This window comes from Pristiophorus japonicus, chromosome 9 (assembly GCF_044704955.1).
Source record: "Pristiophorus japonicus isolate sPriJap1 chromosome 9, sPriJap1.hap1, whole genome shotgun sequence".
NCBI lineage: Eukaryota > Metazoa > Chordata > Chondrichthyes > Pristiophoridae > Pristiophorus > Pristiophorus japonicus.
The window spans coordinates 170,000,093-170,016,326 of NC_091985.1; the positions used below are offsets into that span (position 1 = coordinate 170,000,093).

At 46.3% G+C, this 16,234-nt stretch overlaps 1 protein-coding gene across 1 annotated transcript in view; it reads right to left on the reverse strand.

The window, feature by feature from the left end:
- LOC139272756 (sorting nexin-5-like) overlaps positions 1-16,234 on the reverse strand; it is an 80,168-nt gene that overhangs the window by 46,532 nt on the left and 17,402 nt on the right. The window contains exon 4 of the mRNA XM_070888868.1: positions 247-357. Within this exon, the coding sequence (XP_070744969.1) occupies positions 247-357 (111 nt within the window). The remainder of the gene's footprint in view (positions 1-246; positions 358-16,234) is intronic.

The following is a 16,234-nucleotide window of genomic DNA, read 5'->3' on the forward strand; positions in this document are numbered from 1 at the left end:
CGCCCCCATTTTTATTGTGGCCCCCTGGAGAGAAAGGCTCCCAATTCCTTTGGCTGTTTTGATCAGCTGGTGTACCTGCCTACCAGCATTGAGTGATGTGCACCTGGAGCTCCTCCAAAGCTCCCGGCTGTCGCACCATTAAAGAAAACAGCAGATTCCACCGCAGGCCGCAGAATCATGGATTCTCTGCCCCGAACAAGCAGCCGTTGTGGTTGGCAACTGCTGAACGGGCTTTCGACTACTCACAATAATTCCCGCATAGTCCTCGTTTTCAACCAAGGTGTCGTGCAACCAGACAAAGTCCTCGTGCTGACGGATCACGGAGACGTCGCATTTCTTGAAGGAAGGCAGGGTGCTCTGAGTGAGAAGTCAAACATTAATGCCTCCTAATATCAGTGACACGTTCCCCGTTCCCACCTCCAGTCCGGGCACAAGCTCATCCCTCGATAACTAAGTGACCGCCAGCACTGAGCAGCGATTGGGGTGCCCCTGCTTTACAATCATAGGAAATTACATCATGGAAGGAGGCTTGATGGATATTAATGACTTGGGTTTAGCTGTACAGGGCAAGTATAGTGAACAATGAGGAGGACAGTGACAGACTAAGGACACACAGACTGGTGGAATAGACAAACACGTGGCAGATTAAATCTAATTCAGTAACTGTGAAATGATACATTTTGGTCGGAAGAACGAGGAGAGGTAATATAAACTAAAGGGGCTGCATGAACAGAGTGACCTGGGGGTATATGTATATGTGCACAAATCATTGAAGGGCAGGTTGCTAAAGCGGTTAAAAATACATACGGAATCCTGTGCTTTAGAAATAGGAGGCACAGAGTCATCATCATAGGCGGTCCCTCGAACGAGGATGACTTGCTTCCACGAGAGTTCACAGATGTTTCAATGAAGGACCCGATGTTCCAGATCCTGAACTCCAATTGAGGGGGTGGAAGATACCTGTGCGTGGATTTTAACGTGTGGTGACCGTTGCACACCAGCCACCACACGGGCTTGACAGAGCTAGGTCTTGGTCCAGTGGCAAGGATTAACCAAGACAACTGGAGACCTGCTCTGCTGCACAGACCTGGTGCGCACACATATCGCAGTGTGGGCTGGCCCGTGCTGCCCCTGGGCCCTCGAGCTCTATTTATAGCCGAGACCTGCGGTGGTGTTCTCACACTGGTCAGGGTGGCCCATGATGTTCCAGGGCCCGGTGCAAGGGAATTATAGACCAGTTAGCTTAGCATCGGTGGTAGGGAAAATAATGGAATCCCTACCAAAAGGAGAAAATAGAAAAACATCTAGAAACCAAAAATATAATAGTCAGCATGGATTTCAAATGGGAAAGTCTTGCTTGACCAACCATATTGAATTTTCTGAAGAGGTAATAGAGAAAGTAGACAATGGTAATGCAGTACTTGTAATTTATCTAGATTTTCAAAAGGCTTTCGATAAGATACCCCATAATAGACTGATGAACAAGGTCAGAGAATGCAGAGCCAGGGGACAAGTAGCAGAATGGATCGCTAGCTGGTTTCAAGACAGAAAGCAGAGAGTACTGGTGGCAGAAGAACAATGGCAGAAGGTGGGTAGTGGTGTTCCACAAGGAGCAGTGCTGGGACCTCTGTTGTTCACTATTTATATTAATGATTTTAGACTTTGGAATCAAAAACACAATTTCTAATTTTGGAAAGAGATAGTCAATACTGAGGAGGACTGCAATAAATTACAGGAGGACATTAATAAACTTGCAGAATGGGCATATAATTGGCAAATTAAGTTCAACACAGATAAATGAGGTATTACAGTTTGGTAGGAAGAATATAGGGAGGTCACTTATTACTTGAAGGGTGCGAGCAAGGAAGTTACGATGAACCTTCATAAAACACTGCTCCCACCTCAACTGGAGTATTGCGCACAATTATTGTCACTGCACTTTAGGAAGGATGTGAAGGCCTTAGAGAGGGTGCTTAAAAAGTATTACAAGAATGGTTCCAGGGATGAGGGACTTCAGCTACGTGGATAGACTGGAGAAGCTGGAGTTGTTCTTAGAGCAGAGAAAGTCAAGAGGAGATCTGATAAGTGTTCAAAACATGAAGGATCTACTCAGCAGATAGAGAAACTGTTCCTTTTGGCGGAACGGTCGAGAACCAGAGCACACAGAGTTAAGGTGATTGGCAGAAAAACCAAAGGCGACATGAGGGAAAACATTTTTACGCAGAGAGTGGTTAAGATCTGGAATGTACTGCCTGAAAGGGTGGTGGAGGCAGATTCAACCATGGCTTTCAAAAAGTAATTGGATAGGTTTTACAGGGCTATGGGGAAAGGACAAGGGTGAGACTAGCTGAAGTGCTCTTGCAGAGCGCCGGCACAGGCTTGATAGGCCAAATGGCCTCCTTCTGCACTGTAACCATTCTAGGCCATTTCGGCCCATCGTGTCCACGTCAGCCGACAAAGAGCTATCCAGCCTAATCCCACTTTGCAGCTCTTGGTCCGTAGCCGTGTAGGTACAGAACTTCAGGTGCACATCCAAGTAGTTTTTAAAAATGTGTGGAGGGTTTCTGCCTCCAACACCCTTTCAGACAATGAGTTCCAGACCACCACCATCCTCTGGGTGGTGAAGAAAGTTTTCACGAGTCACTGACTTCCCCCACCTATGCAAATGCAGTGGGACGTCCTCTGCAAAACTCAATGAAGGGCGACAGGGACACACACACACACACACACAAACAAAATAAATAAATCACCCTTTGTGGAAAGCATACACCTTGGTGATTGGCAGTACAGTTCTTACAATCCTGGGCATCAACACTGTTGCATTGGACCAGTTAGCAAACTCTTACTCACATTTACTGTCATACAATTGATCACAATATCTGTTCTACATTACTTTATGGACATCGTTTTATCATTTGGAAATCCACTCTGTAGCTGTGATTAAATGAACAAATGGGTGATCAAAAGGCACATTTTTTGACCATTTTTGCACTCAGTTTTAGCACAAAGTTGAATGAGTGGAAAACTGGGTTGGTGATTGAGAAGCAGAAACTTTGGGCAACGATTTCAAATTCTGACCCTCTACCAATGTGGTTCACTAAAACAAGTGGATAAAGTCTAGAGACAGAATGATTCGTCAGTACAAGATTATAGTAATACAGCCACGATGCAATGTATCTGGATCGTGGCCGTGATCCAATCCTGAACTGATCATCCCAAACCCGAAATCTTACAGAAACACCAACTGGTGAGATTCTCTCCTACAAAGTCTGCGCCCGGAGTCGGGTAACATTGCTCTCAATGCAATTGTAGTACAGTAGTGACAGGACTTTGCATTAGCAGCTGGTAGTGAATTCAATAACACAACCCAGTCTCGAGCTTCAACTGCTTAAATAGTGTCGCAATTTATTTCCGACCATTACTCAAGTTTACCAGAGAATTAAAAGAGCTGATTGACAGCACTCACTGAAGGCCTAAAAAAAGGACAAAGTGATTCTAGAAATGAAGCCCTGCTTCAATTGAACACAGGGATCAACTCTCACCCTGCATCAAATATCCTGCACAAGCTTCATAGATTCTGACCCTGCGTGTGTGAAGTTTGCAGGCGAGAATGACACACACTTGTACTCACTTTCTGGTCTTGCCCCTCAAACCAATCAGGGATGTCACAAAAGGTCACGACCAGGACGGATGTCCCCTCAGCTCTACACCTTTCTGCTAGGTCACTCACTGGTGACGGGATAGCTACCCATAAAGCACATTTATTACCGTTAATTGGAGGCTGGTGCATTCCTTGCCCCTACCATGGGCAAACTCTACCCTCCCATCACAAATCCGTGGATTCGGCCCAGAGTGGAGCTTGCACCAATTAGAGCACGTGCTGTATGGAGTCCACCCAGCAGTGGAAAAATCTCAAGCATCTTGACCATTGTCCTGGAAACCTCGAGACAAGTTGCGCTCACACACCCAACTTATCCCCCTGCACAAGACGGGATGGCTTGAAGCCAATGAGGCAACTCCACCATTGGTTCCTGCAGCTGTACAGATAAAGTAGACCCAGCCCAAAAACATTTCTGGAGAGGGAAAGACATTGTGAGGTCCCCACCATCACACAATTCGATTCACTCCATGCGATATCAAGAACGGCTGAGCGCACTGGATACAGCAAAGGCTATGGGCCACGACAACATCCTGGCTGTTGTGCTGAAGATTTGTGCTCCAGAACTAGCCGCGCCTCTAGACAAGCTGTTCCAGTACAGCTACAACACTGGCATCTACTTGACAATGTGGAAAACTACCCAGGTATGTCCTGTCCACAAAAAGCAGGACAAATCCAATCCGGCCAATTACCGCCCCATCAGTCTACTCTCAATCATCAGCAAAGTGATGGAAGGTGTCATTGACAGTGCTATCAAGTGGCACTTACTCACCAATAACCTGCTCACCGATGCTCAGTTTGGGTTCTGCCAGGACCACTCAGCTCCCAACCTCATTACAGCCTTGGTCCAAACATCGACAAAAGAGCTGAATTCCAGAGGTGAGGTGAGAGTGACTGCCCTTGACATCAAGGCAGCATTTGACTGAGCGTGGCATCAAGGAGCCCGAGTAAAACTGAAGTCAATGGGAATCAGGGGGAAAACTCTCCACTGGCTGGAGTCATACAAAGCACAAAGGAAGATGGTTGTGGTCGTTGGAGGTCAATCATCACGGCCCCAGGACATCGCTGCACGAGTTCCTCAGGGCAGTGTCCTAGGCCCAACCATCTTTCAGCTGCTTCATCAATGACCTGCCCTCCAAGTACCTGGGGGTACTTGTGCATGAAACACAAAAGGATTGTATGCAGGTACAGGAAGCGATCAGGAAGGCCAATGCAAAGGGGATGGAGTATAAAAGCAGGGAAGTCTTGCTACAGCTCTATAAGGTATTGGTGAGGCCACACCTGGAATACTGTGTGCAGTTTTGGTTTCCATATTTATGAAAGGATATACTTGCTTTGGAGGCAGTTCAGAGAAGGTTCACTAGGTTGATTCCAGGGATGAGGGGGTTGACTTATGAGAAAAGGTTGAGTAGGTTGGGCTTCTACTCATTGGAATTCAGAAGAATGAGAGGTGATCTTATCAAAACATAAAAGATGATGAGGGGGCTTGACGAGGCGGATGCAGAGAGGATGTTTCCACTGATAGGGGAGACTAGAGCTACAGGGCATAATCAGAGGGTTATAAATCTGTAGAATTTGCTGCATCAGAGAGCTGTGGAAGCTGGGGCATTGAATAAATTGAAGACAGAAAGAGACAGTTTCTTAAATGATATGGGGAGAGGGCAGGGAAGTGGAGCCGAGTCGAGTCAGAGTCCAAGTCCATGGTCAGATAAGCCATGATCGAATTGAATGGCGGAGCAGGCTCAGGGTCCGTATGGTCTGCTCCTATTTCTTATGGGTTAGACTTTCCACTAGGTGGCTAAGGCCCCAAAAAATGGGCCTTATTCCAGCGATGTGGGATGTATCTCTCGTGCTGATCACCGGCACAAGGCCCATTTTTTTCACGATTTTCCACTCGGCCTTATCCCGGCGATCATGATTGCCCAAATAAAAAAAAAGCTTCCCTAGCAACGCAATACTGCACATGTGTGGCTTGAGTTTTTTTTTGTCGCATTTGCAGGGTCAGGGGTCATCACATGCTCAGAAGCTCTGGGGGGGGGGGAGGGAGGAAGAAAGCGAGAGCATGAATTTTCTGGATTGTTTGAATTTATCTGCTAATATTACACGTATTTTGAATTATTTTGCATTTTAACAAATTTTAAATACTGTTAAATGTTTTAATTAAATTCTAAGTTAACAGCATTTTATTCTTTGAAAATGGAGGGATCAATTGAAAGGCGAAGGGCCAAGCCCTTCAGCGAGGAGGCCAATGAGGCCCTCGTGAATATAGTCAGCACGAGGTGGGAGGATCTGACACGGGGTGGGCATATAGGAGAATATGGGCTGAGATTGTCGACGTGGTCACGTCAGCATCGAATGAAGCGCACACACTGCTGGCAGCTGCCAGAGTAAGTTGAAATTTATATTTGAAATCATCCATATGTATTATTTAATGAATGGAAATTGTAACTAGAATCTGCAATGTTATTCTTAAACAAAAGTAAATTATTAAATTTATATACCCCAACATAAAGTTGAATGTTTATAGTATGAAATATTTTATTCCGATGCAATGCAATGCAAATTTTTAATTGAACATTTAAATCTGTCAGTCTTAAATGTTTATTGCCAAATCCACTTACTTATGCCGTGCAATGTTATCTTATCATTTACAGCAGAAGGTATCTATCAACCACCGCGAGCAATGTAGGACGGGCTCTGCCATGCTCCAGTTTTTAAGTGCTTACAAGGAGCTTGCGGTGGCCTTGGGGCCAGAAAGCCGTTCGGTCACAACCCGTGGTGTGGCCAAACCCACCCTCGAGTCACATGAGTAATGAGAACCGTGTAATGTGTGAATCAATAGTAAATACTACATATATTGTAATCTGATATATAATTGAGATGTACTATTGATCTTCGAATGAGGTCATGTTCGGCCTGGTGAGCCCTTGTGTATATGGGGTAATGGAAAGCATTGTAATGTTTTGAGTTCTTGAAAAATTGAGATGTATTGATTTGAATTGTTAAACGTTGTTTATAAATTTAATTTGTCTTTCAAAGATCAACAAGTGTCCATGGAGCACGTCCACTGACCCTTCAGGAACTTCGCAGGAGGAAGCGGACCAAGCGGTGTGCAGGTGGTGACACCAAGGCGCGTGACATTGCAAACGCCAACCCCACGGAGGTCCGGTCAGCATGCTATGCAATCGCCTACCACGGAGGACCAGACAGAGTTTACTATCCCTGTGCAGGGAGTCGGTCGCGATCGCCAAGAGTTTCACGGGTTTCTCATCAAATTGGAGCCAGTTCTCCACAACCTGGAGCGAGTTCTGCTCGCGCTTCTCCAGCTGGTCTTCTGAACAGTCAGACTGCAGACAGCCACAACAAATGCCCTACGGCACACGTTGTTGGCTGGACACGGCGCTGCACCCCAAGATGTCGTGTCCGCTCGCAGAGAGACCCCAAGCACACAAGCGAGTACGGAGGACACAGTTCCTCTTGACTCGGAGGTAGAGCCTGAGGCTTCTGCTGCCGCTCCGTCACCTCCACCACGGCAGGAAATCTTGCGGTCACAGACTGCACAACTGCGTAGACCAGAACGGGCGGGTCGGGTGCGAACACGGGGTGGGACAGGATCTGGAGGGAAACGTGGCCGCAGGTTGGGGGGCGGTGGGAGGGAGGAGTGTTTTTCAATAGGTCCATAAATGTTGTTACTTAAATGTTCAATTTCATGTTGTAACGTTTTGGGGATTTGAGGGAAGGGTGGGTTGGAGGGAGGGTGTTGTTAATTAGTTTATTAAAAAAATTCTCTTCATAAAAAAAAATTATTCATTCAACAACTTTTGTGCCTTCTCTCAGTTTACATTAGTTTTCAAACGTACAGTTTTTCATGCATATGTTTGTTTATTGTTATTATACCAGTACTTTTAACTTTACTTAAACTAATTCAGATGATAGGCCAGTGCAGGAAAGACAACAAGGAAACCCCACGCAAATGAAAGTTTTGATTAACCCTAACTGTAATTGAACATTTGAATATCCACAATGATAGTTCATGCAAAGCGTTCATTAATGAGCTGCTGACACAACAGCTTAGTGGCCGTGTAACTGCCCCTGGCGACTGGTCTTCGGGAGGGGTGTGGTGGTACCAGTGCTAGATCGCCAGGCTGATTGAGCTCCCCTATGTCCTCGCCCCCGTCCTCTTCCGCCTCTTCATCCTCGCCGGCTGGTTCTTCTGTCTCCCCTCCTTCTGGAGGTGGACCTGCAGCCCGATCTGGCATTACTTGTCCTCTCCTTATAGCTAGGTTATGCAGCATGCAACACACCACAATAAACTCTTCAACCTGGTCAGGGTGCTACTGTAGGCTGCCTCCAGAATGATCCAGGCATCTGAAGCGCTGCTTTAGGACTCCAACTGTCTTTTCAACGATGTTGCGAGTCGTTATGTGACTTTCATTCTAACATTTCTGTGCTTCAGTGACGGGATTACGCAGAGGGATCATCAGCCAACTTGCAAGGCCATACCCTTTATCCCCCAGCATCCAACCGTGACCTTCTGGCTGATTGACAAACAGGTCAGGGATAGCACTTTCACGTAGGATGTGCGCATCTTGGATACTGCCAGGAAGTGTAGCATTTACTGTCATAATTGTTTAATTGTGGTCAACAACAAGCTGCACATTTAGTGAGTGGAACCCCTTTCTTTAACGTAACACCTCCACATTCTTTAAGGGTGCTTTCAGGGCAATGTGCGTGCAGTCTATTGCTCCCTATACCTTGGGGAAGTCTGCTATTCTTGAGAAACCCAAAGCCCTCTCGGTCTGTGCCTCCCTGGTCATTGGGAAGCTTATGAAGTCCATCCTGCGAGCGTAAAGAGCTTCAGTCACCTGTCGAATGCAGCAGTGTGTAGCGTGCTGAGAGATATGGCAGATGTCGTCAGCTGAAGCCTGAAAAGATCCCGATGCGTAGAAGGCTAGGGCAGCAGTAACCTTCACCTCAACGGACAGTGTGGTTCTGATGGTGCTGGAAGGCTGCAGATCATCCATGACGAGTTGACATATCTCATCGATGACCTCCTTCCAGAATCGCAGCCTCCTAAGATAAGCGCTTTCAGACAAGTTCAGGTAAGATTGCTTTTCCAAGTACCTTCATTGGCTGTACGGTCTCCTCCTCTGTCTTCGTCTCCATCTATACATTATTCTGCCACCTCTTTGATTGATCCTTTCAGTAACCAGTGTGTGAGCAGTTGCAATTAAAGGCAGGGCAAGCATAGGCCCCATATCACTATCGATAATTACTTTCACCAATTTTAATAATCTCTCTACTCTATACTCTATACTCTCTAATCACTGCACTCTGCACTCTCCGTACTCTCTACGCTGTATACCAGTCAGTTTGATAGGCCCCAACAATATCAGTAAATAACTTCACTATGTAAAAGCTATTTACAAAATAATTTCAATATATAAAAGCTATTTACCAAAAATAACTTAATACCTATTTATATTCCCTGTCCCAATATTCTGTGTACAATTATCTTTAAATTAACTCTAAATAACTCAACTCCACCCTTCTTCTGAAGTTCAAAATGGCGTCCGTAGTGCCCATTTCCTTCTCTTCGGCCCAGTAACAGCAACTATTTCTCAGCACTCTTGGGCCTTGCATCGGCCCAGCGAAGTGCATGCTAGGTGCCGAACCTTGGGATGGGCCTTGTGTGGGCGATCATCTCGGCAATCAAAGTGGAAACTTAGGCACCTGTTTTTCCGGCGATGTTTTGGGCCTAGTTTCCACTTTTTGCACAAAATGGGCGAGAGAGGTCCGTTTTGGGCGATGTGAAGTGGAAAGTCTAGCCCCATGTTCTTATAAGGTCAGAAGTGAGGATGTTCAGTTCCATTCGCAACTCCTCAGATAATGGAGCAGTCCATGCCCGCATACAGCAAGAACTGGACAACATTCAGGCTGGGGCTGAGAAGTGGCAAGTAACATTCATGCCACACAAGTGCCAAGCAATGACCATCTTGCACAAGCGAGAGTCTAACCACTGCTCCTTGATATTCAACAGCATTACCATCGCTGAATCCCTCACCATCAACATCCTGAGGGTCACTGCAGCAACTCGCCAAGGCTTCTTCGGCAGCACCTCCCAAACCCATGACCTCTACCGCCTAGAAGGACAAGGGCAGCAGGTGCATGGGAACACCACCACCTCCACTTGGAAATATATCGGCCCTTCCATCAGTCATTGGGTCAAAATCCTGGAACTCCCTCCCAACAGCACTGTGGGAGTACACGGACTGCAGCAGTTCAAGGCGGCGGCTCACCACCACCTTCTCAAGGGACAATTAGGGATGGGCAATAAATGCTGGTCTTGCCAGCGACAGCCACATCCACGAATGAATTTTTTTTTAAACTCACCCGTAGGTAAATGTTCACCAGTAAGGGCAGTGGAAGCAGATCCAACAGTAACTTTCAAAAAGGAATTGGATTAATCCTTGAAAAAGGAAAAATTTGCAGGGCTATGAGGAAAGAGCGGGGAAGGGTGACTAACTCGACTGCCCTTTCAAAGAGCCAGCACAGGTACAAGGAGCCAAATGGCCTCCTTCTGCGCTGTGTGTTTCTTGGGTACTAGCATGAGCTTTCTTCCTCAACGCTGCTCCCTTGGAAGATTGTGCCACACAGAATGATCAGAATGGAGTTCTGGCACCCTTCTCGAGGCACTCGGACATCCTTTGGCCATCAGCCACACGGGTCTGCTGCGATTTCACCAAGGGAGACCTGTTTTCCACTGGGTCTTCCTAGAGCTCAGACAGGTACGGTAGCTGCAGCGAGGAGCCCTGTTGGTGTTGGAATGTAGAGAAGACGCTCATCAGTGGAAGAGTCCCGCTGAGACCCCTGGTGAGGGCTGCGTTTTAGACCATAATTTTCACGGAGTGCAATTTTGATTCCGTACAGCCCAATCGGCGGACTCCGTGACTTATAACGTGCTCGGTCGCTCAGAGGTGGATTGTCTGCCGACACGTCCAGTTGCAGGCTTTGAAAGGGATGCCTGTGGGTTGCCTCGAGGAGGAAAACAGGTTTGGCAACGGTTCTATCAACTGAGACAGGAGCAGCACCAAGAGTTTTGAGCAGAACCTAAATTCTGAAAAACGCAGCTATACTTCACCTTGAAAACCTATCTATCTAAGCCACGATCACCAGTATGGTTCACACCACACCAGTTGTATTGGTGACCTCCTTGCCGACATTGCTGCAGCTCGACATAGGAATTAGGAGCAGGAGTAGGCCATTCGGCCCCTCGAGTCTGCTCCGCCATTCAATATCATGGCTGATCTTCTACCCCAACTCCACTTTCTCACATTATCCCCATATCCCTTCATATCCAAAAATCTATCGATCCCTGTCTTGAATATACTCAACAACTGAGCCTCCACAACCCTCTGGGGTAGAGAATTCCAAACATTCACTACCCTCTGAGTGAAGAAATTTCTCCTCATCAATGTCCTAAATGGCCGACCCCTTATTCTGAGACTGTGACCCCTGGTTCTAGACTCCCCAGCCCGGGGGAAACATCCTCCCTGTATCTGCCCGGTAAAGCCCTGTAAGAATTTTGTATATTTCAATGAGATCACCTCTCCTTCTAAACTTAATATAGGCCTAGTCTACTCACTCTCTCCTCATAGGACAATCCCCCCATCCCAGGAATCAGTCTGGTGAACCTTCGTTGCACTCCCTCTATGGCAAGTATATTCTTCCTTAGATAACGATACCAAAACTGTATTCAATACTCTAGGTTTGGCCTCACCAGGGCCCTATATCATTGCAGTTGGTGATTTATCGATTTAGGGATTTTAACCGACATATCGATTGGTCAAATCAAATCGCACGGGGTAGCCTGGAGGAGGAATTCATGGAATGCAAACGCGATTGTTTCTTAGAACAGTATGCAACAGAACCTACAAGGGAGCAAGCCATCTTAGATCTGGTCCTGTGTAATGAGACAGGAAAAATAAACGATCTCCTTGTAAAAGATCCTCTCGGAATGAGTGATCACAATATGGTTGAATTTGTAATACAGATTGAGGATGAGGAGGTTGTGTCAGAAACGAGCATACTATGTTTAAACAAAGGGGACTACAGTGGGATGACGGCAGAGTTGGCTAAAGTAGACTGGAAACAAGGACTAAACGGTGGCACAATTGAGGAACAGTGGAGGACTTTTAAGGAGCTCTTTCATAGTGCGCAACAAAAATATATTCCAGTGAAAAAGGGCGGCAAAAGAAGGGATAACCAGCCGTGGATAACCAAGGAAATAAAGGAGAGTATCAAATCAAAGACCAATGCATATAAGGTGGCCAAGATTAAAGGGAAACTAGAGGATTGGGAAAATTTTAAGCAACAGCAAAGAATGACTAAAAAAGCAATAAAGAAAGGGAAGATAGGTTCCGAAGGTAAACTTGCACAAAACATAAAAACAGATAGTAAAAGCTTTTATAGATATATAAAACGGAAAAGAGTGACTAAAGTAAATGTTGGTCCCTTAGAAGATGAAAAGGGGGATTTAATAATGGGAAATGTGGAAATGGCTGAGACCTTAAACAATTATTTTGCTTCCGTCTTCACAGTGGAAGACACAAAAACCATGCCAAAATTTGCAGGCCACAGGAATGTGGGAAGGGAGGACCTTGAGACAATCACGATCACTAGGTGGGGTAGTGCTGGACAGGCGAATGGGACTCAAGGTAGACAAGTCCCCTGGTCCTGATGAAATGCATCCCAGGGTATTAAAAGAGATGGCGGAAGTTATAGCAGATGCATTCGTTATAATCTACCAAAATTCTCTGGACTCTGGGGAGGTACCAGCGGATTGGAAAGCAGCTAATGTAACGCCTCTGTTTAAAAAAAGGGAGCAGGCAAAAGGCAGGTAACTATAGGCCGGTTAGTTTAACATCTGTAGTGGGGAAAATGCTTGAAACTATTAAGGAAAAAATAGCGGGACATCTAGATAGGAATAGTGCAATCAAACAGACGCAGCATGGATTCATGAAAGGGAAATCATGTTTAACTAACTTACTGGAATTCTTTGAGGATATAACGAGCATGGTGGATAGAGGTGTACCGATGGATGTGGTGTATTTAGATTTCCAAAAGGCATTCGATAAGGTGCCACACAAAAGATTACTGCAGAAGATAAAGGTGCGCGGAGTCAGAGGAAATGTATTAGCATGGATAGAGAATTGGCTGGCGAACAGAAAGCAGAGAGTCGGGATAAATGGGTCCTTTTCCGGTTGGGAATCAGTGGTTAGTGGTGTGCCGTGCCACAGGGATCAGTGCTGGGACCACAACTGTTTACAATATACATAGATGACCTAGAAGAGGGGACAGAGTGTAGTGCAACAAAATTTGCAGATGACACTAAGATTAGCGGGAAAGCGGGTTGTGTAGAGGACTCAGAGAGGCTGCAAGGAGATTTGGATAGGTTAAGCGAATGGGCTAAGGTTTGGCAGACGGAATACAATGTCGGAAAGTGTGAGGTCATCCACCTTGGGAATAAAAACAGTAAAAGGGATTATTTTTTGAATGGGGAGAAATTACAACATGCTGTGGTGCAGAGGGACCTGGGGGTCCTTGTGCATGAATCCCAAAAGGTTAGTTTGCAGGTACAGCAGGTAATCAGGAAAGCGAATGGAATGTTGGCCTTCATTGCGAGAGGGATGGAGTGCAAAAGCAAGGAGGTCTTGCTGCAACTGTACAGGGTATTGGTAAGGCCGCACCTGGAGTACTGCGTGCAGTTTTGGTCACCTTACTTAAGGAAGGATATACTAGCTTTGGAAGGGGTACAGAGACGATTCACTAGACTGATTCCGGAAATGAGGGGGTTACCTTATGATGATAGATTGAGTAGACTGGGTCTTTACTCGTTGGGAGTTCAGAAGGATGAGGGGTGATCTTATAGAAACACTTAAAATCATGAAAGGGATAGACAAGATAGAGGCAGAGAGGTTGTTTCCACTGGTAAGGGAGACTAGAACTAGGGGGCACAGCCTCAAAATACAGGAGACAATTTAAAATCAAGTTGAGAAAGAATTTCTTCTCCCAGAGGGTTGTGAACCTGTGGAATTCTCTGCCCAAGGAAGCAGTTGAGGCTAGCTCATTGAATGTTTTCAAGTCAAAGATAGATAGATTTTTAACCAATAAGGGAATTAAGGGTTACGGGGAGAGGGCGGGTAAGTGGAGCTGAGTCCACGACCAGATCAGCCATGATCTTATTGAATGGCGGAGCAGGCTCGAGGGGCTAGATGGCCTACTCCTGTTCTTAATTCTTACGTTCTTATGTTCTTATGATCACCACATCCCCAAAGCTCTTGACAGGCTCTGGCATCATGCACTTCCAAATCATTCGTGTCCTCTTTCATGCCAAGAATGTATTGCTCCCTCCAAGACTCCTAACTCTCAGGCTTGAATACATCTCCCAGATCTGGGAACGCCTTCTCGCCCCCCCTCGTCTCCAACCAGATACAAAAAACAGTTTATCGGTTAACCAATCCTTCGGTCAAGCTGTGGCTCAGTGGGCAGCACCCTCTCCTCTGAGTCAGAAGGTTGTGGGCTCAAGTCCCACTCCAGGGACTTAGCACATAAATCTAGGCTGACACTCCCAGTGCAGTGCTGAGGGTACACCTTACAGTCGGAGGTGCCGTCTTTCGGATGAGACATTAAACCAAGGCCCCGTCTGCTCTCTCAGGTGGATGTAAAATATCCCATGGCACTATTTCGAAGAAGTACAGGGGAGTTATCCCCGGTGTCCTGGCCAATATTTATCCCTCAAATCAACATTAAAAAATAGATTATCTGGTCATTGTTTGTGGGAACTAGCTGTGCGCAAGTTGGCTGCTGCATTTCCACATTACAACAGTGACTACACTCCAAAAGTACTTCATTGGCTGCCAAACTCAGACGTCCAGTGGTCATGAAAGGCACTATAAAAAAAAAAGGTATACAGCAGACACCAAGTCGCTGGAGAAATACCACCAACGATGTCTCCGCAAGACCCTACAAATCCTCTGGGAGGACAGACGCACCAACGTTAGCGTCCTTGGCCAGGTCAACATCACCAGCATTGAACACACTTAACCAGCTCTGCTGGGCGGGCCACATTGTCCCAATGCCAGACACGAGACTCCCAAAGCAAGCGCTCTACTCAGAACTCCTTCATGGCAAACAAGCCCAAGGTGGGCAGAGGAAACATTACAGGGACACCCTCAAAGCCTCTCTGATAAAGTGCAACATCCCCACCGACACCTGGGAGTCCCTGGCCAAAGACCGTCCCAAGTGGAGGAAGTGCATCCGAGAGGGCGCTGAGCACCTCGGGTCTCGTTGCCAAGAGCATGCAGAAATCAAGCACAGGCAGTGGAAAGAGCCTGCGGCAGACCAGTCCCACCCACCCCTTCCCTCAACCACTGTCTGTCCCACCTGTGACAGGGACTGTGGCTCTTGTATTGGACTGTTCAGCCACCTAAGGACTCATTCCAAGAGTGGAAGCAAGTCTTCCTCGATTCCAAGGGACTGCCTATGATGATGATAAACACAAATCTGTCTTTCTCTGTTCTCTCACTGCTGGTCTCCAAGTCCTCACACAGTCACAACCTTGTGTCTCTAAGGGAATTGTACAGTGGCCATTGCTCCTCTGATCTTTCCTCTCACTCCAAATATGCTGCCGGAATTCCTCCCGGCATTCGTCATTTGAGATGACAACTCAAGTCTCGAGCTCAGTTCTCAGAACTGCAAAACTGTGGGAATCTGGTCTTCCCTTCCTCTAGGCGTCACTTCAGTCACTACTTCTTACTGATCTCACCCTCACTCACGTTTTTTAACCTTTAGTATCCTGCACTGTGAATGGAGGGGGGGAGGGGGAGGGGGAGAAATCAACAGGTTTGGAGTTATATTTACCACAGTCATCACAAATATTCATCTTCCCAAAGTTAATTCTCAATACCTTCCCCAAACGTCAACAAAATCACAAGGAACTTTTCAAAAGCATTTGGAGCCATTTACAAAATGTGCAGAGTTTTTGCCCGAGTCAGCATTTCACCCGTTGCCACGAAGGTACTGTAACTCCCTTGTTGTACTGCATTTATCAGAACAGCTGAAAGCACTTGTCTTCAAGGAAGGGTTTGGTCGGCATCTGCACTTTTGAGATTCGAGATAAGGGCCAGAAAATGGGAGGAAATCTGGAAATTAGCAGCAGTGGCAGTTCATTTCCCCCTCCCCTTTCAAAACCAAAAAGAGATCGCGACACCAGGTCTTGTGGTTTTTTTCACACATACTGAATCAAGATATTCAGCTGGTTGTCTTAACATGACAAAAACAGAACTTGCAATGTTACTTTGAGGGTGGGGGGGGGAAGGCACGTTTGTGGTCACACACAAAATGGACAGAAAGGGATAGTAAAATTAAGCAAACAGATCAGACATTGCGAGAAATAATTTAGCAAAGATACCAACTGAGCAGTAGAGATGACGAGCAAAAAAGCTCCACACAGCAGAGAGAGAACAGAACTAGGTTCAAGAGAATTGGACACCAGATAGAATGCAGCAAGGATAA